At 36.0% G+C, this 23,659-nt stretch overlaps 1 protein-coding gene across 3 annotated transcripts in view; it reads right to left on the minus strand.

Annotated features, from left to right (window-relative positions):
• LOC150098232 (solute carrier family 12 member 2-like) overlaps positions 1–23,659 on the minus strand; it is a 571,711-nt gene that overhangs the window by 283,590 nt on the left and 264,462 nt on the right. For all 3 annotated transcript variants that reach the window (XM_090406235.1, XM_090406234.1, XM_090406233.1), the window contains exon 13: positions 14,187–14,342. In XM_090406235.1, the coding sequence (XP_090262361.1) occupies positions 14,187–14,342 (156 nt within the window). The remainder of the gene's footprint in view (positions 1–14,186; positions 14,343–23,659) is intronic.

A 23,659-nucleotide genomic window follows, 5' to 3' on the forward strand; every position in this document is an offset into this window, starting at 1 on the left:
AAGCTAGTAATTCAATTAAACAGAAGGCAGATAGTAGATTGGTGTGGTGGATTGGAGTCTGGCTATCTGATGGGTAATGGTAAGTTGTGTACTGGGGAAAGCATGACTTATTCTTAATGGTATTAACAAAACCAAATGAACTATTTTATAAAAAGATGTTTTATTAACTTGCTTATATTTTACTGAATTTCAAATCAGCATCATCAGAGCACAACAGAGTATGTATACACGACAATGAGCAAGTAAAACAATACAATTGTACTGAACTAAAGACCTAAAGTACTATTTTGGTGCCCTCTAATGTTGTAAAAAAAAAAAAAAAAAAAAAAAAAAAACTACAGCTATGTGGGAGTTGCTCTTAAGATAACAGTCTCCCAAATTTTTGTCAAATTACTGCAACTATATTTGTTCATGTTTGGAGAATTCTTCATAGCCATGGCTGACAAAAAATAATCTTTTGGATCTGTAACAACTTCTAAATAGCACATTAGTTTTCTTCCATCTAATCCTGTGTGAAGGGGGCATGCCAGTCCTACTTGATCATAATACTGGTAGCCATATAATGTGTCATAAAAATACATTTGCTACATTATTTTGGCAAGTCAGGACTGGCAGACCATGCTTTGAACACCCCTTCACACAGGATTAGATGGAAGTAAACTAATGTGCTATTTAGAAGTTGTTACAGATCCAAAAGATTATTTTTTGAGTCAGCAATAGCCATGAAGAATTCTCTGAACCTAAACAAATATGGTTGCATTAATTTGCCAAAAATTTGGGAGACTTATCTTAAGAGCAACTCCCACATAACTAATTTTTTTTTTACAACATTAGAAGGCATCAAAATAGGACTTTAGATCTTTTGTTCAGTACAATTTTTATTGGTACTTCAGGCGCAAGCTTTGTTTGCTTACATTTGGATCAAGGATTAAACTAAATATATAATTTATAGTCTAACCAAATGGAAAAAACTTCCGTCTTTCTCTAATCTAGAGTAATTTAATAATAAGGGGTGACACCTTTTGGCAACTCATATAGGTAAATATGACTTCTGCATTGCATCAACCTCTGTATCACCTCTGGGTCTGGCTCCCACTGAAGATACCTTAATAAAGGTAGAAACTGGTCTGGGTAGTGACCCTTCCCATAATGCATAGCATTATACATGTCTGCAAGGAGATGTATTTTGCATTATGGGATACTAAGGCAAGTGATGTGAAGCTTTGTCCATCTTTGCTACGAGTTGCAACCAGTCCTGAAGATACTTCAGGTGCAAACTTTGTTTGCTTACACTTGGATAAAGGATTAAACTAAATACATAATTTATAGTATAACTGTATTGTTTCAACTTACTCACAGTTATGTACACATGCTCTGTTGATGACAATTTGAAATTCAGCGAAATATAATAAGCAAATTAAGTTAAGGGGATAATAAATCCCTCATTATTTTAAAGCCGGATATGAAACTCTGAGATTGAAATCTAAGAGTTTCATTACGGAGCTTGCTCCACCATTGACACGAGTTGCCATAGTAAGTCATCACTTAGATAGTTGTACTACCCAAGTGATGATTTACGCTTGGACTCGCCGATAGTTCTTCGGCATGAAACTCTTAGATTAGAGGAAAGTCATGCATTCGCCAACAGTGACTGTTTTGGGGCCCTTTCTGTTTAACTTATATGTTAATAATACTGGGAAAGAGCTGAATGGCAACATCTGTTAGCAGATGATGCAAAGTTGGGGAAATACCATGAGGAATACAGCAGATGTGACTTTACATGAGGAATTTAATAGAATGGGCAAGTGAGTAGGGGTTGCAAAGTAACGTTTTAAAATTCAAAAAGCAAAGGTTATATGCAAAGTATACAATTGATGGGAATATTTTAGAGGTGAAGACAATAAGGGATCTAGGGATGATGGTGGAAATTGTGAAGTGATTATGGCAATGATATGAAGAACATCACCATCTAGAATTAGCAAATTATGGTTATATTGTATAAGGCCATTGTCAAGCACCATGTGGATTTCTGTTCAGATTCAGCTGCCTGGTTTTCAAAAGGATGAAGCGATAGGGATTCAGAGATAAGTGACTAAGCTGTTTCTGGAACGTTGGGTATAAAGAAAAATTGAAGAAAAGCAATTTACAGAAATTTCAGAACTGGGAAGGACAAAATGCCATCCATGGAAGCTGCATTAGGAAGGTTAGCAAGGAGTTGAGAAGTAGGTTTTTTTGCATGGAGAGTGCAGCAAGTACAAGGACAATAAATGTGTTTAAGGTATGGTATGATGATAGTTGGATATGGTACATATGATATGTTGGACCTCCAATAATTAAATCTAATTCACTGGAGATATGATAAATGGAAGTTAGATGCATACAGAGCAGATAACCAAACTGCTTACAGAAGAAAAATTCATGAACATCTAAAATGCTAAACATAACCAAATAACAGAAATTATAACAAACATGCCTTCGAACAATACTAGGCTATACATGTGGCAAGATCACATTTCTAATACTGTCATTCTTAGAGAAAGCCAGCAAAGACCTCTCATAGAAACAATTCAAAAAAGTCATGTGAGATGGTTGGAACACCAACTTAAATATCCACTTCACCTCTACAGGCCAACTAATGGACACTGGAGGAAAGGAAAGCCAAGAAAACAGTTTCAGCAATACATAAGCAAACTATGAGGCTCATCAAGCATCTGACATGTACCATTTGGCATAAAAGAGGAGCTGCGATGTGCTTAATGTTGGTAGAGTTCCAGAAAAGATTACTCCTATTTTGTGCAATAATTGGATATTGCTTGCATACTATTGTTTATTTTTGATAACTTAGTGTGTCTGTGTGATTATTGGCCTTGGGGTTTTGTTAGTGACTCTTTCATATAATTTTTGTATCTTGCATTAAATGGAACACAATGGCAACAAGGTCTAATAGCAGCAAAGTGTGAAAATCAAATGCTGTTAATGATGTGGATTTTTCAAAAATGGTTCAATGTCATGAGTGCAATATGTATGCATGCCAAAATGTAAAGGATGTGTTTGCAGAGAGATTGAATGGGAGAAAGTGCAATATTTTGTTGGATCATGAGTTAACACATGCAAAATAGGCTGAAAGAATGAAAGTTAGCATAAATGAAAGAAATGGAACAAAAGCTAGTGAAACTGAGGAAATGAAAGAATGCAAGAATAAAGAAGCAAAAATAATGGGAGTGATAGAGAATGAAATTGGCAGAATGCAAAATTTGAAGAAAGAGTTACACAAAATGAAAATCGGAATGAGGAATATGCAGAGTGATATTATACACTTAGTGAAAACAAATGAAAGTGTACAAAAGAATAGAATGAAAGAAAAAAGGATAAACAAGATGACATGCGATTTTAAAATGGCAGTGTATGGATATTCCATTGTAAATGATTGGTTAATGAAAGAATCCATAATGTCTGCTATCCAGGAGAGAGAATGAGCAAGATAATTCATGTTCTAGATGCGAGGAGGCAACGAGCAAGAGAATTAGTGGTGGTCATGGGAACAAATGATTTAATTGGACATATGGAGAATGTAAGGGCAGATATCAGGAGGTTATTGAGGAGAAAAGATAACAGTATAGTAGGAAAGGCTGTCAGTGTGTTGTCAAGCTATGAAAAAGATGAGTCGAGACAGAATCATGAATAGTATGCTGGTAGAACTGTGTGAGAAGAGAGTGCAGTTTGTGGATGTATGCCATGTATCTGAGCGAAGAATGAAATTATATAGATGTGACAGATAGCATTTAAATGGTTTTGGAATGAGTGTACTGGAGAAACTGTTGACAGATTGAGGTTCAGTGTGTGTGATGTAAGCGAGAGATCTGAAGTAAGAGGTGAAATAAAAGATCAGGAGAGTGGTTTGAAGAGACTGAATTGCTTAGCAGTGGAAACAGTAGTAGTGCAAGAGATGAAGAGAAAACAGGAATGCCAGAGTGGACAGGGAGACATAGCATAGGGAGAGTGGATGAAAGGAGTAGTAGCAAATGTATGTATGGGGATGATCAGTATAGAAATGGAATAGATTGGGATGCAAATGAGGTAGTTGAGACTTAGCAAAAATGTGCTAAGTGATAATACAGGTGATTGGGAAAGGACAGGCGTGGTCAGAAAATCACAACCAACAAGTAGATCAAGTAGGACTAGTTATAGAACTAAAAGTGAACTGCTGTGTTTGTTTAAAAATGTCAGGAGTATCAGAAATAAAGGAGATGAAATTGTTTCACTGATTGAGTTTATTGGGCCCCAAATTACTGAAGTAAGTGACACATGGTTGACTGAAGATGATATCCTAAAGGGAATACAAACAGAATGTGGTCATATCAAGGCTTATTAAGAGGAATAACAACTTCCTTATCTCTACTTGTTAATGTGTTCTTCAATTGCAGAAATCTTGTCAAAGTTTGTCAAGATATCAATACCTGTGCTTGAATGGAGCTGACTTGCAATCTAACCTGCCTGGTGCATTGATCATGTTTTACTGTTCTAACCAAATATCTGGATTCATGCTCCGTGGTAGAGAAAGAGTGACCTCTTAGCAAATGTCTGGAACACATTGCATTGGTTTGAAATGCTACCCAGTGTCTGGGTACAACAATACGGGAGATACCAAGCTCTCTGGCAGTATCAGTAATTCTGCAGCCTTCAAGCTTTCCAATAATTCTTCCCTGTGTGAACTCATCTAGATGACTTTGAGACATTACAAGATATCCAAGTTTGCAACTTTATTCCTTCATGAAAAGAGGTTCTTTCAAACAATTTGCTTAGCGCAGCCTTTTATCCTGTGAAGTGCTACCAGTGACCCATTTTTGCATGATATTCAAAAATATGAATGTGTACCTGCTTTCCACTCAAAATCATCAATTATACAAACTGCCACAAGCGGATTCGTCTGAATTTGTGGTTATAACCTTCAGAAATACTGTGTGTCCTTAGTTTTTGGGTACTAGTGTAGTTTTATATAGTGAAAATATAACCTAGTATTTCAACTTTCAACTGAATAACTGATTGCAGATGGCAAAAAAACAGTCCAGAAATAGAAGTACCCTTCGACAGATACAACAATAGCATTTCTTTTGGCAAAACATTAAAATATAGTACTGGATTTTGAATACTGCCTGAAAATTTTCGAACCAGTAAAAAATTAGTTCGAGTAGTTATTTATAATTCAGTTCCAGGAGCAGAGACTAAGGTGGTGGTGTGTGTGTGTGGGGGGGGGGGTTTGCAATTGAAAATCTTTAAAACGAGCATAAATTTTGAATCAGCCTGTATAGAATATCTTTCATATATTTTCACTGCATCTACAGTAGTTAAGCACTGTATATTATAGGAGTGTACACCCAACAGAAAAGCTAAAAAAATTTTTGATATTAGAAAGAAGTCTCAATCAGAAAGCAAGTAATGCAATTCACCTCCATTTGTTGCTCATAAAAAACAGAAAAATACTTTTTTAAAACTGAAGTGTGACCATCTAACATAAGGGTATTTTGCAAGGAAAGAAAACAAAAGTTCATATTTATTATTAATTAAACATGCCAAGAAATTATATTCTTGGTTTCATCCTTTATCCAAGTATAATAAGCAAACATTGTTTGCAAGTGACAATGCTTCACAACTAGACTGTTGAAAGTTTATTTTTCACTTGGTTAGAGTATAAAAAATTTAGTTTAATCCTTTATCCAAGTGTGAGCAAACAAAGTTTGTGCCTGAAAGTATCTTCAGGACTGCGGTAAGGTGGTTCAACACTAGGACAACTCCTTGCAAAGGTGGAGCAAGCTACCAACACTCCTATCTCAGTATCTCCCATAATGCAAAACACATCTCCTTGCGGATATGTCTAATGTTATGCATTAAGGGAAAGGCCACTACCCAGACTAGTTTCGATCTTTATTGAGGTCTCTTCAGTGGGAGCCAGGCCCAAGTGGATATACCTGGTGTTGTACCACCTTACCCCAGTCCTGAAGATACTTTCAGGCACAAACTTTGTTTGCTCACACTTGGATAAAGGATTAAACTAAATTTATTATACTCTAACCAAGTGAAAAATAAACTTTCAACATCTTTCTCTAAATCCAGAGTAATTTATTAAAAAAGGGTGGCACACCATTTGGCAACTCCTATAGGTAGAGATGACCTTGCTAATACTTCTACCTGGTATCTCCACTTGGGCCTGGCTCCCACTGAAGAGACCTTTTTCAGCGGCCCTGAGAGAAAGCTCCATGTTCCAGTCCTTCTTCAAACCTGTTCCAGCGGATTCCAGCAACAGTTTAGGAGAACCGAAAAGAGAGCTCCGATTGAAGTCCTGCCTTGGTAAGATTCCTTTGTGGTTTTTTTTTTTTTTTTTAGGCCTATACACGGCATTCCGCTATTTTATAGGAATAGACTATCCTTGGAAAGTCTTCTTCCTTTCTTTTGTTAAATAATGTCTTCGGTTTTACCGAGGGTAAGAACCCTCGGGTTCGAAGATACTGGTATTCACCAGAGGACGTTTGCGAGGGCTATTATTGACTGCGTCGGGGCAGACAATATTTCCGGTTTCACCCCTTATGGGGGGGGGGGAGGTTTCAAGTTGTATGCAAAGACGCTGCTAGTAGAGAAAAACTTCTGAAAGGAGTCGAGTGCGAGGCAAAAATTTTTCAACCCTTTGTGGTAGGAAGCTTTGTCAAAAGAGTAAGAATAGATCGTTTTCCGCTTGAATACTTAGAAGACAATGACATCATAACTAAAGTCTTCTCGAAACGGGGAGCTGTTCGAGATATCGAAGTTGGCACGGACGCTGAGATCCCACAATGGAAATCTGGTGAAGTCACCTTTTCCGTCATGATGAAGGCGGAAATTCCAAATTTCGTCAGGATAGGATCGGCCAGGGTAATGGTGAGTTACCTGGGAGTAAAGAGGCAATGCTTTAGATGCGGCGCCCTCACTCATCTAGGGGCCCAGTGCCCGAAGTTAATATGCAAGAACTGCCTAACAGCAGGCCATACAGTAGCACAGTGCCAGTCAGCATGCCTAAAATGCGGCATTAACGGCCATAAGGTGGACACCTGTCCGGACAGAAACCTGGCCAAAAAATTGGGAGGCAGTATTATGCCCAACACGGAAGCAACAGCCAAAAATGTCATTGGCGCAGAACAGAATAAGTTCCCTACCCCGAAGGCCGCGCATGAGGGAACAACAAGAAAGAATCATGCCGCCACGTCTGAAACACTGCCGAATACACCAATAGAGAAACCTACAAGCAGGAAAGACAAAAGGCAGAAAGAACCAGCCACCGAGCAAACCGCCACTACAAATGTAGCAACCGAAAATAACCAGCAGCACCAACAAAAAGGAACTATCACTGCAGTCACATTAGACAAAGACACGGAGGCAGTAGATATGGAAATCAACAATGCAGAAAGCACACAAAAGAGGCCAGCCAGCCCTGAAGAAGTAAATATAAAAAAATCAAAACCAGCTGAAGTTGGAAAAATAAAGTCAACTTCAGAACCCACAAAGTTTCCTCACGCAAAGGCCAATGCACCTATATTGCATCTGTTAAAAGATTTCCCCGAGGAGGAGGCGAGACTACGAAAAGCAATAGAAACATTCGGAGACATTCAACTGATACTCACAGGACAAAACGGGCCAAGAGTCGTCAGTGCAGAATGGAACGACGTGTTTGTCGATAATATAGATGAAATCACTCCTGAAAAGATCGTTGGTCTTATCGATGCAGAGGACGACGTGGGACTAGCACTGCACAGAGGCCTCTACATGCTAAACCGCGTCCGTGGAGACAAATTAGCAGATCTCATCATTAAAAACCACAACAATAGACAGCAGGAGGATTTAAACCTCGCCTAACAAGTCAGTCGACTCCTAGTATCGATCTGCCAGAGGGAAAAAAAAAATCTGGTTTGTTTTTTCTTCTTTTTGTCCTCTTTCAGATTAGAATTTTTGTTGTAAAAAAGGTCTATGTCTATTCCACACAGGAGGGGGTATCCTGAGAACCTGGGCTGCGAAGGCTTACACCGAGGCGGTGCAGCTCCTTGTGGGCTGCATCACCCAGGCCAGGCTCTGCCCCCGCTCTTCTCAGTATTAAACTGGTCATTCCGGTTGAAATTTCAGAATTTTCCTAGTTTCTTACAAAGTGTTATATGTAATTTTAAAGGTTATTTACCAGTTCCTCTTTTTCATGTGGTGCTTCTTTCATTTGTTTTTCCCCACTTTCCTCGGGCAGACACCTGAAGAGGTGACTGACCGGGGAAAGCTGAAAAGAACGGATGGAGGGAGATAATGTCGGAGATCTGCTTGGTGCTGACATTTAAGTCAGGCCAAGTAGATCGACTGAGGCCTCTTTTAACTATCTACTGCTATCCACTCTATCTTTCTCCTCCTCTCTCACTATCAAGCTGACTCTCAGCACAACTTTTTTTAAATCTAAAGAGGCCAGTGATGAAAGGCATGAACTCCCATTCGACCTCAATGAAGGTCGAAACTAGTCTGGGTAGTGGCCCTTCCCTTAATGCATAATATTAGACATATCTGCAAGGAGATGTGTTTTGCATTATGGGAGATACTGAGATAGGAGTGTTGGTAGCTTGCTCCACCTTTGCAAGGAGTTGCCCTGGTGTTGTACCACCTTACCCCAGTCCTGAAGATACTTTCAGGCACAAACTTTGTTTGCTCACACTTGGATAAAGGATTAAACTAAATTTATTACATTCACAACTAGGCTACTTGTATGTAAAGGCTAATGACTTCATATCAATTGCCTTAGTATTCCATTATACAAAGAACATACCCTTTCAGATGTGTATAATGCAATTCATTATGGGAAGAGCCATTACCCAGATCAGTTTCAACCTTCATTGAGGTCTCATCAGTGGGGACCAGACTCAGAAGAGATACCAAGGGTGAAGTAATACATAGGTCATATATTACCCATGGGCATGGATAGTTGCCCTTCCCATAATGAATTGAATTACACATCTGAAAGAATGTGTGCTTTGCATTAAGGAATAGGATACTAAGACAATCGATGCGAAGTCTACACACCAATAGCCCAGTCATGAAGATTCACATTACTATATTCTTGTGAATATGGTAATATGAATTACCATATTCACAAGAATATGGTAATTTTATTACTACAAATATTTTGACCAGAAACTAAGTAGTCATCATCAGTGCATCAGCATAATCACAAGGTGAGGCTAAAACAAAGAATATTAATCCTATTTACGGAGCTGAGCCATGTGCCAGATGCCATCTAGTGGGTTGTTACAATAAAAATAAGATTACAATTAAGGCCCAAATTTAAAATTAACTGATTTGAAATAAAATTAAATAATGAAATTACACATCAACTTCACTATGGTAAAAGAAAAGGATGGACAAGCAGCCTTCCTGGATGTCCTCCTTTCCTGTATCTCTTCAGGAATAGTTGCTACTTCACTATAAACCTTCCTTCACAGGCCACTCATACAAATAGGCATCTTTAAATCTTCACTCAACAGAGGACGTGTTATCTGCTCCAATTCTCAAGTTCTCCAACAAGAACTGGAGAGCTTGAGATGCATCTTACTACAGAATAGTTTCATCTCAAGGAAGTTCAGATGCATTTAAAATTGTATCTTTTCAAGATCTTAGCAATAAGATCTTGAAAAGATACAATTTAGTTCCTACATTTCCCCTATCAACAAAAATCACCTCTTAGTTACCATCCATGTAATATAAACAGCCCCCCCCCCCACCTCTCTCTCTCTCTGATGTTTACCAAGTTCAGCACTTGTATGTTGGACAAAGTATGTTTGGTTGAAAAATGACTACAAGTACACCAGTCTTATATTAACAATAAACCTGAAAAATCTGGCCTTGCTCAACATGGAATGGACATTAACCACAAATAGCCTATGTAATAACCTTTCTCAAAGCCAACAGTTTTTTGCTTTAAGGAAATGAAACAGTTTTTAGAGAAACACGAGAAGACAAAGAACTAATCACAAAACTATGTGATCCTCATTTTAACAGCTTACTCGCCTTTCAAACAGACATCACACACAACATGAATGAACAGAACGTGAAGTTACAGGGACGTAACCAAACAATCTCAGATTTAGTTGGACACCTAGATGGGTACAGATTTAGGTTTGAGTAATTATTTAAAGAGGGTGCTGAAGTACATCTGCACCGCCCAAATTGAATGGAATTGACTGTCTCTCTATTGCCAAGATTTGGCAGAGTCCTTCCTCATAAATGGCAAGCAATAATGTCCCAAATTTAATTATTATTTTTATTTATTTTTTAATTTAATTTTATATATTACTGTGTAATTTCATTACTTAATTTTATTTCAAATCACTTAATTTTAAATTTGGGCCTTAATTATAATCTTATTTTTATTATACCCATCTTAAGGCCCAAATTTAAAATTAAATGATTATTTTTAAATTTGGCAATTGATGTGAAGTGTACACGTGCATAAATGCCACTAAGTGGCATCTGGCACGTGACTCAACTCCATAAAGAGGATTAACATTCTTTGTTGTAGCTTCACCTTGTGATTATACTGATGCACTGATGATAACCAGTTAGTTTCTCGTTGAAATATTTGCAGTAATAAAATTACCACATTCTTGTGATTATGTTTCTAATAAACGTTATCATGCCACAAGTACCATTAGAAACTCTTCTTCAGCTATCATTAATAATATCTCTTACTGACTTATTTCATCTTTTCAGAAAATACGATATCCCTTACAGTCTATCCCTGTAACTACATCATTCTCTGAAGTGTCACTGATGTCAATTTTTGGCGAAGTTGAGCTGACCAAAAGCTCCTTTCCTTTCTGATACTTCTGGCTTGTGTACATCCATTTCATCATATCCTTCAGAACACAGTTACTCTTGCATTTGTCACTGCCAACCCATTCAGATTCTATACCTGGGAATCCACACCCAGCTGTTCACAGTTATTTCTGCATTCACATTTGTCTTAGGGATGGCTCAATTTTGTACTTCCAACTTCTCACTGAACAACACTTTCTCCAGATATCTAACTCCACATTCAAATACAGTTCATCAGACATATACAAGTCCTTTTACCTATCAAATTCACTCCATACATCTATAAACTGCACACCATTCCTCCTGCACAATCTTCTCATTGATTCAGCAATCATGGCCCTTTTTCTCAATTCTGTTGAATCACACCAAGGCAGCAGACGGTCTTCATTTCTCACTTTTCATTTTCAGAGCTTTCAATACAGTTTCATTCTTGTCTCTAATATCAGAAGAAAACAACTTTTCTGTCTTGGAACAAATATATTCCAGCTTCAATTTTGTTTATTTCTGCATTCACATTTGATCTAAAGGTGACTAGACACATGCAGTTCAGAATCAATAACACTTTTCTAATTTCTTCTTTTCTTTAATTTCTTCTAATACTTCAGAATCAACAACAGGATCACTCCTTTTGTAGTTTAGAAGTGATACACCTGAACAGCATACTATTCATCCTTTAAAAAAAAAAAATTTAATTAAAAAATTAAGAGGCCTTCTAGAGTTTTATTTTCTGGATGTCATACACCACTGGAAAAAAAAAAAAAAAACCATTCAAATAAATTTACAGGTCTCTAAATCCATTTCTTTAACTTACTCCTCTCCTAAAACAAACTGACATTATCATTGCAATCTCCACAACTAAACCAAAACAAACTAATACTTGTTTCTATTGTGCTACTTCCTGAATGTCTGTAGATGTGAGCACTAGCTTCAAACTTCTGGTTAAGCCCAATATTTCTCTCCTTGTATGGATAGGATGAAACAACATACAAAATAAATGTTCACATAGGAAAAAATATTTTTATTATACAGTTTCAGTATATTTAAATAAGTGCAATCTTTCAACTTGAAAACTGTCCCCTCTGTACTGTCTCCATCACAATTACAAAACATTATAGTCAGCCACAGTTGCGAGAACCCTAGCTGGCACAGTACCAAGAAGAGTCAATTCGTGTTGAAGGGGAGAAAGGAATAAGGTGACGTATGAATTTGTCTCCAACATGCGAAATCATGTGCTTTTATACGTCAAATTTTCGAACTGTTATACAAACAAAATAGTTACCACTTTAAAAACTAGAATTTTCATAAAAGAAAAGTTAATTTTCTGACGTGTAATAATAAACACCCATCTATGAAACACATTGATTACCCTATTATCGGAATCAATTTGCCTTCTGCCATGCACAAGTGTTGAGGGGTATCGCATCTGTGGTAGGACGGTACTGAGGTTTAGCAATACTTCATAGCAAACCATAGTTACAAACAATAATTTCGTTTGTATTATTGTTTTAATAACTGCAAAATGTTATGATTTATTAAAATAATTTTATTTTCTTTGTGGAAAATAAGAGAAATGAGTTTAATTGTGATAAATTAAATTTCATGATAGAATATTAAAAGACAACTGCATTATATCAGTGTAAATAAATAGGGAGGGGATGAAATACATTTAATAATCTTAATTTCTTTTTATGAGACTACTTACATAAGTCCTAATTTATAAAATAAAATAAAATAAAATGTGCATCTGAATGAAAGTCAGATACTCCATAAATGGTTACTGTAAGATAAATAAGATTCACTTTTAAATATTTTTTTTAATGTGAATTCCACTATGAAAGGTTGTAAACCTATAGATTAGTATTAGTACAGCATGTAAGTGCTCACAGTACCAATCTGGAAACCCTGTTCTAGAGACCAAAGAACTTTTTGAAATTTACTAAAATAAAGAGCCAAAAGGCTTCATTTCAGTGATGCAAAATAAAATTCAGATGAATATTAGATCCAGAATTATTTCAAAGCTGAATGTAGAAACTATGAAAGTTTTGTAAAAATAACTTTTTTGCAAGCTATTTCATCAAGTATCCCAAAAGCAGCATGTGATCTAGTGCTGGTCAGTTGAATGGCAGATGCAATATCACTCATATAATAAATTTAGTTTAATCCTTTATTCAAGTGTGAGCAAACAAAGTTTGTGCCTGAAAGTATCTTCAGGACTGGGGTAAGGTGGTACAACATCAGGGCAACTCGTTGAAAAGGTGGAGCAAGCTACCAACACCCCTGTCTCAGTATCTCCTATAATGCAAAACACATCTCCTTGCGGATATGTCTAATGTTATGCATTAAGGGAATGGCCACTACCCAGACTAGTTTCGACCTTTATTGAGGTCTCTTCAGTGGGAGCCAGGCCCAAGTTGAGATACCAGGCAGAAGCATTAGCATGTCATCTCTACCTATAGGAGTTGCCAAATGGTGTGCCACCCTTTTTTTTTTAAATAAATTACTCTGGATTTAGAGAAAGATGTTGAAAGTTTATTTTTTACTTGGTTAGAGTATAATAAATTTAGTTTAATCCTTTATCCAAGTGTGAGCAAACAAAGTTTGTGCCTGAAAGTATCTTCAGGACTGGGGTAAGGTGGTACAACACCATCTTGCCCCAGTCCTGAAGGGTAGTGGCCCTTCCCTTAATGCATAACATTAGACATATCCGCAAGGAGATGTGTTTTGCATTATAGGAGATACTGAGACAGGAGTGTTGGTAGCTTGCTCCACCTTTGCAAGGAGTTGCCCTGGTGTTGTACCACCTTACCCCAGTCCTGAAGATACTTTCAGGCACAAACTTCGTTTGCTCACACTTGGATAAAGGGATTAAACTAAATTTATTATACTCTAACCAAGTGAAAAATAAACTTTCAGCAATATCACTCAACTAATGAGGTCATTATATTCTAACAAAATAACAAAAGAATCCAATCCACAAGTTTAGGATATATATATATATATATATATATATATATATATACCTAAAATGCTAGTCAGCACCATTTACAGAACAACCCATAGATGTCAGATGTGTAAATAATTATTTCCACATTCAAGTACATAACTTGCATACAAAGTTCTTTCCCTTAGAAAGGCCTAAATAAAATACATTTTAAAAATGATTTATGACCATTCTGATTAAAAGCATTAAAAACTTGGTCACTTTGTAACAATTATGTAATAAAAATTAATTATATTATAAAAAAATTTCATTTTTTTTTTACCAAGTTAAACTGCTATGTAAAAAATATATAATTTGCTGCTTGCAATGTTTTTCTTACCAGGCTTTCTATAATAAATGTAAATATATAAAGCCAACACAATAGCAAATGTAATTAGTGCAGTCCACCAATTCATAATAAACATAACAGCAAGGCACAATATGGCTCCAAGTAGGCTCAACCACATATTGTAATACTTAAAAGCTGGACGAAATCCTATGAAGAAATAAAATAATAATAACTAAGAAATTTACCATGACTGATTCAAAAAAAAAAAAAAAATCATAATAAAAAAAATAACCTAGTTAATTAATTTGTTATTAAGATATATTTCTGATAAAATATTTTCACATACCATGATAATGGCTAACTACAGTTATTTAACATATCAAATATGTTATGGCATAAACACATCACTTTTATAGCCTCTTTTCTGCTCAAGAAATTTCTCACCTGTGTAACTCCTAATGTTACAGAAATCCAAAATCTACCCTACTTTAGAATACTGTTCTCACCAACTTTTCTGCTTGATGCTATTCAGAAGAAGGCAATTTGGTTAAGTGGTGACTTCTCTTACAGATGAAATCTAGCCACTATCTCTGCTGCATTGTTTCTGTTTTGTGCCTCTAGTATTTTTGTGGGTATGGTTCCAAACTGGCTGACACCATTCTACTGCTTCCCTGATAATCACACAAGCAACTTCCAACCAAACATACCAAACCAATTTTATGTCCTCCTCTCATACCTTCTACCTCTATGCTTTAGAACAGCCTTCATCACAGTTTCCCCATCAAGAACTACAACCTTCAGTGGTTCAAAAAGATATTAACAGGTTCCTTCTTCACATGACCAGGTGATGAAGAAAATGATGCACTATAGGTTTTGCAGCAGGCAGATTAAACAAAATATATAATTAAGCAGATTTAGATCTGTGAATGGATACTTTCAACAGCTCAATAAGGTATTAACAATGTCACCAAGAATTCAACTCAGGAGTTGAAGTTGAATTCTTGATGATTGTTGTGATACTACAGTCAATCATCTCTTCAACCTTTGTATATATACAAAGGTATTTCAATAACATTAAGTTAATCTGGAACACCAGCTCTTACTTCCTGTACTCAAATGAAGGAAGGATTACTAATCCTGGGAATGTTACTTCGAAGAAATGTAAGTTAGTTGGTAGTATGCAGCAGGCCAGTGTGTAAAGCAGTTCACTAAGCAATACTAGGTGATGAATGATTCATCTTTCTGGAAGTCTACAATAACACTATCAACTAATTGTTCAAAATAATTTTTTGGATTCAAAGGAAAACTTTGGCTTTTCCTTTCTCTTTCTAAAATGTAACATGAATGTCTTATGAGGAGATAAATTCTATGCCTGTGAGATGCAAAAATTCTTGCAAGAGGTGCATTCCTCCAAGAATACAGCTTGAAATGGATCAAGAAACTGTCTGCAAAGTAGATTAATGTAATCCAGAGTCTCTTGAGTGAAGATCCAGTTTTGATCTAATTAAAAATCTGAACAGGTGCACCTCAGTTTAAGCTGGAAGGAGGGGTAAGTTTTTAAATTAATGAAATAGAGTGGTTGAGTGAAGAAATATTTCAAAATACTTTTTGAAATATTTCTTAATACTGAAAAAAAAAAAAAAAAAAAAAAAAACTTAACATCTACTTGGTACAAATTAATGTGAACTGCTGAATTTTTACTGCTGAACTTTATGAGCAAGTATCCCATAATTTTCAACTTTAAACATGCCTGTTTAGACAGTTTCTTGATTTAACTTTAACTAGTTTATGTTCAAACTCTGCCATAGGTGGAGCTTATGCTTGTCCCTATGCTGGTCCCAAGCCTGGTTAAAAGAGAAAGGTTGAGCGACAGGCTAATCACCCATCCTCGTAAAAAAAACCATGAGTAAAGCAAGAAATCCCTTGGGGCAGAGTGCTATGACCTGTGGTCTCCCAACAAACGAATATTTACAGGACTTTAGCGAGAAGCCAACATCTATAATGTAGGAGGGGCAAAGCCTTATGGAACCTCAATTTGTGGATGAAGTCAATCACTCACCCTAAAATTAAACTTAAAATCGGAACATGGAACGTTCACACAATGTACCAAATTGGAAAAACTAGGCAGATAGTCAACGAGATGAGTAAATACGGTCTTGATATCTTAGGAATTACTGAAACAAGATGGACAGGTTTTGGTGAGATAAAAACAACCGACAAATATCGCATATTGTATTTGGGAGATGATGAAAGACATGAGAAAGGAGTTGCAGTGATTGTAAGTTAGAAAGAAAGGAAAAGTCTGATGGAATGGAACCCAATAAATAACTGAATAATTAAAGCTAGATTTTTCTTCAGGTTAATGAAATTGACCATCGTATAAGTATATGCACCCACAAATGATGCCGAAGAAATGGAGAAAGCACAATTCTATGAACTCCAAAAAGTGATTGAAAAAGTTCCTAAACACGACTTGTTAATTTTGATGGGAGACATGAATGCTAAAGTAGGGAAAAAAAAGACAGAAGATGAACATGCTATAGGAAATGAAGCGAGTGGTGAACAAAATAAAAATGGAGAACTTTTTACATCCTTCTGTGAATTAAATAACCTCATCATAGGAGGTAGCATCTTCAAAGAAATTCACAAAATAACATGGATCTCCCCCAATGGAAAAACAAAAACCAGATCAATCACATTGCTATATGTAATACTTTCAAGAGGACATTACAAGATGTAAGAGTTAAAAGAGGAGCTGATGCAGCTTCAGACCATTTTCTGCTAACCGCAAAGTTAAATTAAAGCTAGCAAGAAATTCAAAACGAAGAAAGAATAAGAAAATTAAATATAACATTGATAAACTGAAGGAAAATAAAATAAAAGAGAAATTTACCAATGAACTGAAGAATAGATTCTCAGTTTTGGAAGAATCAAATGAAAATGATGAGGAAAATAAGATTGAAGCCAACTGGGAAAACTGTAAAGAAACCTTCAATAAACTGCAGAAGATATTTCAGTAGTGACAAGTGGGAAGTCACACAAAGAATGGATTACAGGAAATACATTAAAACTAATCGAAGAAAGGAAGAAGATGAAAATAAACAACTGCAAATCAGAAAGGTTATGTGGAGAACATCAGAAGCAATACCAAGAAGTAAATAAGATGGTAAAGTGCTCTGCCAGAAATGACAAGAGAAACTACTATCAACTGCTGGTTGAGGATGCTCAGAGAGCGAATGATACCGGAAAACTTGGAGAAGTTTATAAAATTACAAGACAACCTGGAGGAACCTATCAGATGAATGAATGAATGCGGGGTTAAAGATAAAAATGGTCAGCTACTAACGAGCAAGAAGCCCAACAAAGATGGAAAGAGTACTTTGAAGAATTATTAAACGTGACTCTATAAATCCAAATATCAAATCCCCTTTTGAAGAGATAACAAATCAATTTGAATTTCATATAAACATGGGAGAGATCACAGTGAAAGAAATCATGGAAGCAATCAAGATCCAAAAGAATAGAAAAGCAAGTGGAAATAATAACATTAGTGCTGAACTGCTCAAAGCTGACCTAAAAACATCAGCAACTATACTACTGTATAAACTGTTTAATATCATATGGGCATCTGAGAAGGTTCTGAGTACCTGGAAAGAATCACATAGTCAAAATCACCTCCCCCCCCCAAAAAAAAGGTGATCTTATAGAATGCACCAATTGGAGAGGAATCAGCCTATTGTCAGTACCACCAAAGATCTTCACTAGAATCATAATAAATAGAATAAAAAATAGCACAGAGAAAATTCTGAGAATAGAACAAGCAGGCTTTAGAAAGGGAAGAAGCACAATGAATCAAATTTATATTCTTAGAAACATAACTGAACAGAGTGTTGAACTAAATTCAACTATGTATCTCAATTTCATTGAGATACATAGTTGATTTTGCCAAAGCTTTTGACAGCACAGACAGAGAATGTCTATGGAAAATCCTAAAAATTTGTGGATTACCTGACAAAATAATAAATATTATAAAAGGATTTGTATGATGGAAGTAAAGGACAAATTCTATTAAATGGAACAGCTTCCGAAAGTTTTTACATCAAAGACAAAGTGTCATTTTTACATCAAAGTGTCAAGCAAGGTTGTGTCATGTCTGGAACACTTTTCATCATTGTCATAGATTGAATAATGCGGCATACCCTGCAAACTGGAATAAGATGAAACACTGACACCACATTAGAAGATTTGGACTATGCTGACGACATTGTACTACTATCATCTAGATTTGAAGACATGAAAATTAAGACAGCAAAGTTAGAGGAGACTGCTAAACAAATAGGCTTACACATCAATGAGAAGAAAACTAAAATATTAAAAATTAACAGTAAAAAGAATGACCCAATCTTTATAAATGGAAATCAAGTAGAAGTGACCAACACTTTTAATTGCCTTGGAGCAACTGTCAACATGGAAGGTGGTACCAACGAAGACATTGCAATAAGAATAAATAACTCTTGCTACACATTTAAAACCTTACAGAAAATTTGGAAATCATCCAATATAAAAACAAACTTAAAGGTGCAAATTTTTAACTCAACTGTTAAATCTGTATTACTTTATGGAAGTGAATCATGGAAATTAACCAAACAAGAAAATAAAATAGATGCCTTCCAAACAAAATGTCTTTGCACAATTCTCAAAATTTACTGGCCAAATAAAATCTCAAATATTGAAATTTACAACAAAATCATTACAATAGAGTTAAAGAAATGCAGATGGACACGAATAGGCCATATATTGAGAATACTAACATCAGAACACATAAGAATAGCATTGACATGCATGCCTGATGGTAAAAGGAAGAGGGGGGAAAGACCCAATATGACATGGCACCAGATGGTAATCACTAAGAATGAAACAAACTAGGATGGTCGAGCTGGGGGAGAGCAAGGGAAGCAGCACTGGGCTGAAGAGGATGGCATGCTAAAATCGTGGCCTCATGCACCTTATAGGTGTAATCATTATCACTGTCCATTTATCATAAATAACACGGATATAATTTTGTTCTTGGTTTAACTACAGATATTGGTCACTGAGTTAGAAAACTTGTTTAATATAGTGTTTCCATTCAGGCAGCAACTGCCAATACCCATCCTCTTCAATTCCCTGTGAATAGTTCAGCGAGATATGGGTTGGAAAAAGGCTTCATTAAATACTTCAGTCAATTGTCGCACACAGGAAGTTGTGTTTGTCTGTACAAGCCTTCTCAGACAATTACAATCTCATTTGACAATGCCTACAGTTACGTCTCTTATGCCTCTACAAGCAATGTGGGATTTTTCCACCGATTAAATACCCAGGATATCTCACGTTTTGAGAAACCAGTTAGCTCTGCTGTTTTCAAAATTGTGACTCTAGCTAGACATGCACCCACAATAACCCCTTAATAACTGAGAGATCCTTTGTTTTTCCCATTGTGATCAACACTTGACAGTTACTGACAAGTAGCATTCTCAAATAATTGCCTAGAACATGTGGTGATGCACATGACTAAGTATTTTGCATATATGCTCAAAAGTGGTGTTTACATACATCTGTTAAAGTGGCCAGTATTTTATACTCTTCACCACCACAACCATTAACTTTCGATACCTTGCAGTATGTGTGCTCTACTCGCATTGCACATGCAAAATAACAGAAGTGTTTGCAGCATACTCTTGTCATACATGTAGACTAAAAAGTTAAAGAACCACAGTTACATGTTCAGAGTGCTGCACATTGCTAACTCCTGGTCTAATCTAATAGTAAGGCTAGTAGCACAACCAGATCACTAATTTTTCTAACACTACAGAAAAAATATTCATGAATTGATAGGTTGTGTTTAAGATAAAGAAGAAGTGCAAGACAAAATTTCTAATGGTACGTATGCACAGGCTATGATTTGTTGAGTTGTTCTGAAGATTTTCTCCACAGATAATGACATCATTCTTTTAACTTCTACCTTAAAGAACCATGGGGAAAAAAAAAAAAGTTAAATCTATAAGCACAAAGACTAATTTTATAATTATTTTAGTGGTCATAACAAGTATTACTTCTATAGTAATGAGGACATACCTGGAAAGCAAAATCCATACCAGAACTATTATGCAAGAATAATAGTTATGATATGAAAGCAAGAGTGAAGAGGGCACTGCTGGAAATTTTTGTGTGCAAGTACAAGAAATGAGCGTTGTGTCTAAATTAGAAGCATGAAGCAACCAATATTGACAATTTAAGGCAGGATAGTGAAAGTATTTGGGAGAATATATTGGAAGGAGTGAGCAATAGTGGATAAAATATGATTGAAGATATGAAAGAACTGAAGATAATGTGGATGATGAGGTGACAGTGAGGAGAGAAATAGCAGGCTAATGTAGAATCTTTCTTGGGAAAAAGAGGCAATCTCAAGCAACTCGAGGAAAAGGGTGTGGCAAAGCAGGAAGCAGAATGAAAGAAAGAGTAAAAAAGTATGAAACAGTGACAATCTCCAAGTAATAAGAAATGAAGGCTTAAATGCGAGTGTGATGAAAGCATCTTTCCAAGGTGTGAAGATCTTCTTCTTCTTCTACTACGCGTTATTCCCACTTCCCATGCAGGGTCCGCGTGTTACTTTAGATGCGACTTCTTGTTAGTACTACTCCCAACCGACCCGTCGCCTGGTCTGCCGCTGGGGGGGATATATTTTTGACTGTAGAGGCGTATGTTCACAGGCCGGTTTGCCTGTTTGCGGGATGAAAAACGCCAGATAAACTGGCAGAAAAAACCCTACTGACCGCGCCCAAGACCGGCTAACTTGGCTATGCCTGAGGAAGATCCTCAAATTCCTCACGTCTACAACGGGAATCGAACCTGGGACACTCCTTCCCCAGGCATATGGTTGCGAAGCGCAAAGCCACTAGGCTAACCGCGCGGTCTTTTCCAAGGTGTGAAGATGAAGAATGATAATGAAGCTGTTAGTTCCCAGATTTATTTCCTATCCAAGCACAAGTGGTACAACATTATTTACAACAAATTTGGATACATTACAAATGAGAACAGCTTAAATTTAGTAGGTAAATTATACAGGTAATAATAAGTAAAATATGAAGGAAAAAGAAACTATACATAAGTTATATACAATAAATATGGTCAGATATTCCTCCAGAATCTTGTGCAATCAACTGCTCTTTCTGTTCAGGATATAAGGTCCTCTTTTATGCAAGGTGATTGAAAGAAGGGGACAAGAAAGAAGGACAAGAAAGAAAGAAATAATTGTGAGTGTGGTACAACCCAGTCCATGGACTGGGTTGTACCACACTCACAATTATCTGGTCCAATGAGGTAGCTCCATTTGATGAGGTTTTGTTTGAAATGTCCTGTCGTTCATAGTCTGTTGAGACTTTTCTAAGTATTCCAGTCCAAGTGGGAACCATGTGTAAGATGTTTGGCTATTGGAATACCAGTATTATTCTTAGGGTATAGTGCAAACCATTGTTGAAGTCTTGTCTATGGAGGGTTTTTAGGTGGTTCAACAGTTGCTAGAAGCTATACTGGGATCTTAAGTCTTTGGGGCACTGCAGTCTGCCAAATAGTGGGTGGCGTTCATCATTCATTTGTCTGCTTCTTTCATCAGCTGAGAATGCAGATCTTTGAATTGAAGGGGGGGGTGCAAAAGTGTTGGGTTTGTCTTTCATCCAACCTTATATTTGTTAGCTGTTGGTTGATCCCACATTAAAACAAAGAAATTTTTATTATACTGTGCCACTCTATGTTTGAAATTACACAATTATAGTGAAGGAATCAAGCATCAAATAGCACTACAGGCCGATAATTTCTTAACTATATTTAGGGTTTCTCACAAGATTCATATTTTAATGAGCGGTGCAATGAAACTGAAATTAGGCAAGCACAAGAATCAAGTTAAACAAGATATTTAATTCTCTCACAAAATTATTCTTACATAAGAAACAAGAACTCTATTAAGATCAATACAATTAGAAAATAATTTATACATTCAATAAAGTATTAAGATTCTACTCAGCTGAGTGTATCATTTACTGCTAGAACTTATATATGACCTTCACAATTCACATCCATTAGGATTTCAACTCAGTTTCAATTTAAACAATATCAATATTCAGCAAAACATTCAAAAGTTAGTTCTTTTTAGTCTCAGTGAAATATTCGTAAACTTTAATTTATCAAACACTTAACAAGCATCAATATTTATCAGAGGATTAAAATGGTTCTTAAAAGGCTCAGTCTTGATTTTACATATACATTGTAAGATAACACATTCAAACACAAACTAATTCTTCAGTGAAGTTTCTCACATTAATTTCACAAGGAAATGTTTTATAATATCACTCATTCAAGCTCGACTAGCTGGCTTCCACAACACGAAATTTGACCAAGTTCTCCAGACACAAGTAACACTATCACACGTTAGTTATAGAATAGATATTCTTACTGGTATGATCTTCATAGGTTGCACATTATGGAAAACTCTTACAACACTTCTAGGCACTCTATAATCTTCCACTATAGGCAACACAAAACTTATGGTATTCCTGAGTTCAATAACTTATTTGTTAAGACTGAAAAATTTATTTTCTTGCTCGTAATAATTTATCTTATGATAAATCTTGATCATATTATTATCCTTTCACTGGGGTAAATTCCTTTACAAGATGACAGGAAACTATAAATATATATGAGTTCGAAGTAAGATCCATTAAAATTTGAACAAGTTTCCAAATCTTTATTCTGTCGTACAATCCCAGATTAGATCACATCTCACGACCTTCCTACACTCTCTCCATTTTTCCCTCTGGCTGTTTCTTCCTATATCACTTCTCTCTTTCCTTTTTCCCGCCCAAACTTGTTTTTTTTCCCACTTGTTTAGTTTACAATGAAAATTCTCACATGATCGTTATACAGTTCCCCAACGCTAAGGCACGCGCTATCTAAAAATAACTTAGTTTTCTGACAGCAAGCAATCAAATCACATTAGCAGAGTCCATTAGAATTACTTTCACTTTTCGTAACAACAAATAAAATGCATATATTACAGTTCACTTAGGATACATTTGCAAGTTATATAAAGAATTTATACAGAATAAATAACAAAAAAAATTACAATTTTTTTATTTCAATAAAAAAATAACTGTAAGTATTTAAATTAGAATTTACTTAGGAGCAAAATTAGCTCAGGATACGGAATTCATGTTAAATCATGAATGAAGTATTAACAATTATAAAATCCTTCATTCACAATTTAACAAAAGCATATCTCTTAGTAGTGGTGGTTTTTCAGGCATCCTGCGATTAAGTGGCAACTCATTCAATGCCAGGTAAAGTTTTTTTCAGCATGGCAGTATCTGGACCATACAGGGAAGACATATTCAGCAGAAGAGCTCAGTGTGCTAGGGTCTGCACCCCATTTGAAGAAAATGTGTTTTCTTAGTATGTTGTTTCTTGCATTAACTTTTACCTTTGTTTTTTCT

Source organism: Typopeltis vanoorti, chromosome 16 (assembly GCF_054136105.1).
Source record: "Typopeltis vanoorti isolate ZY-2024b chromosome 16, IOZ_Tvanoo_1.0, whole genome shotgun sequence".
NCBI classification, from domain to species: domain Eukaryota; kingdom Metazoa; phylum Arthropoda; class Arachnida; order Uropygi; family Thelyphonidae; genus Typopeltis; species Typopeltis vanoorti.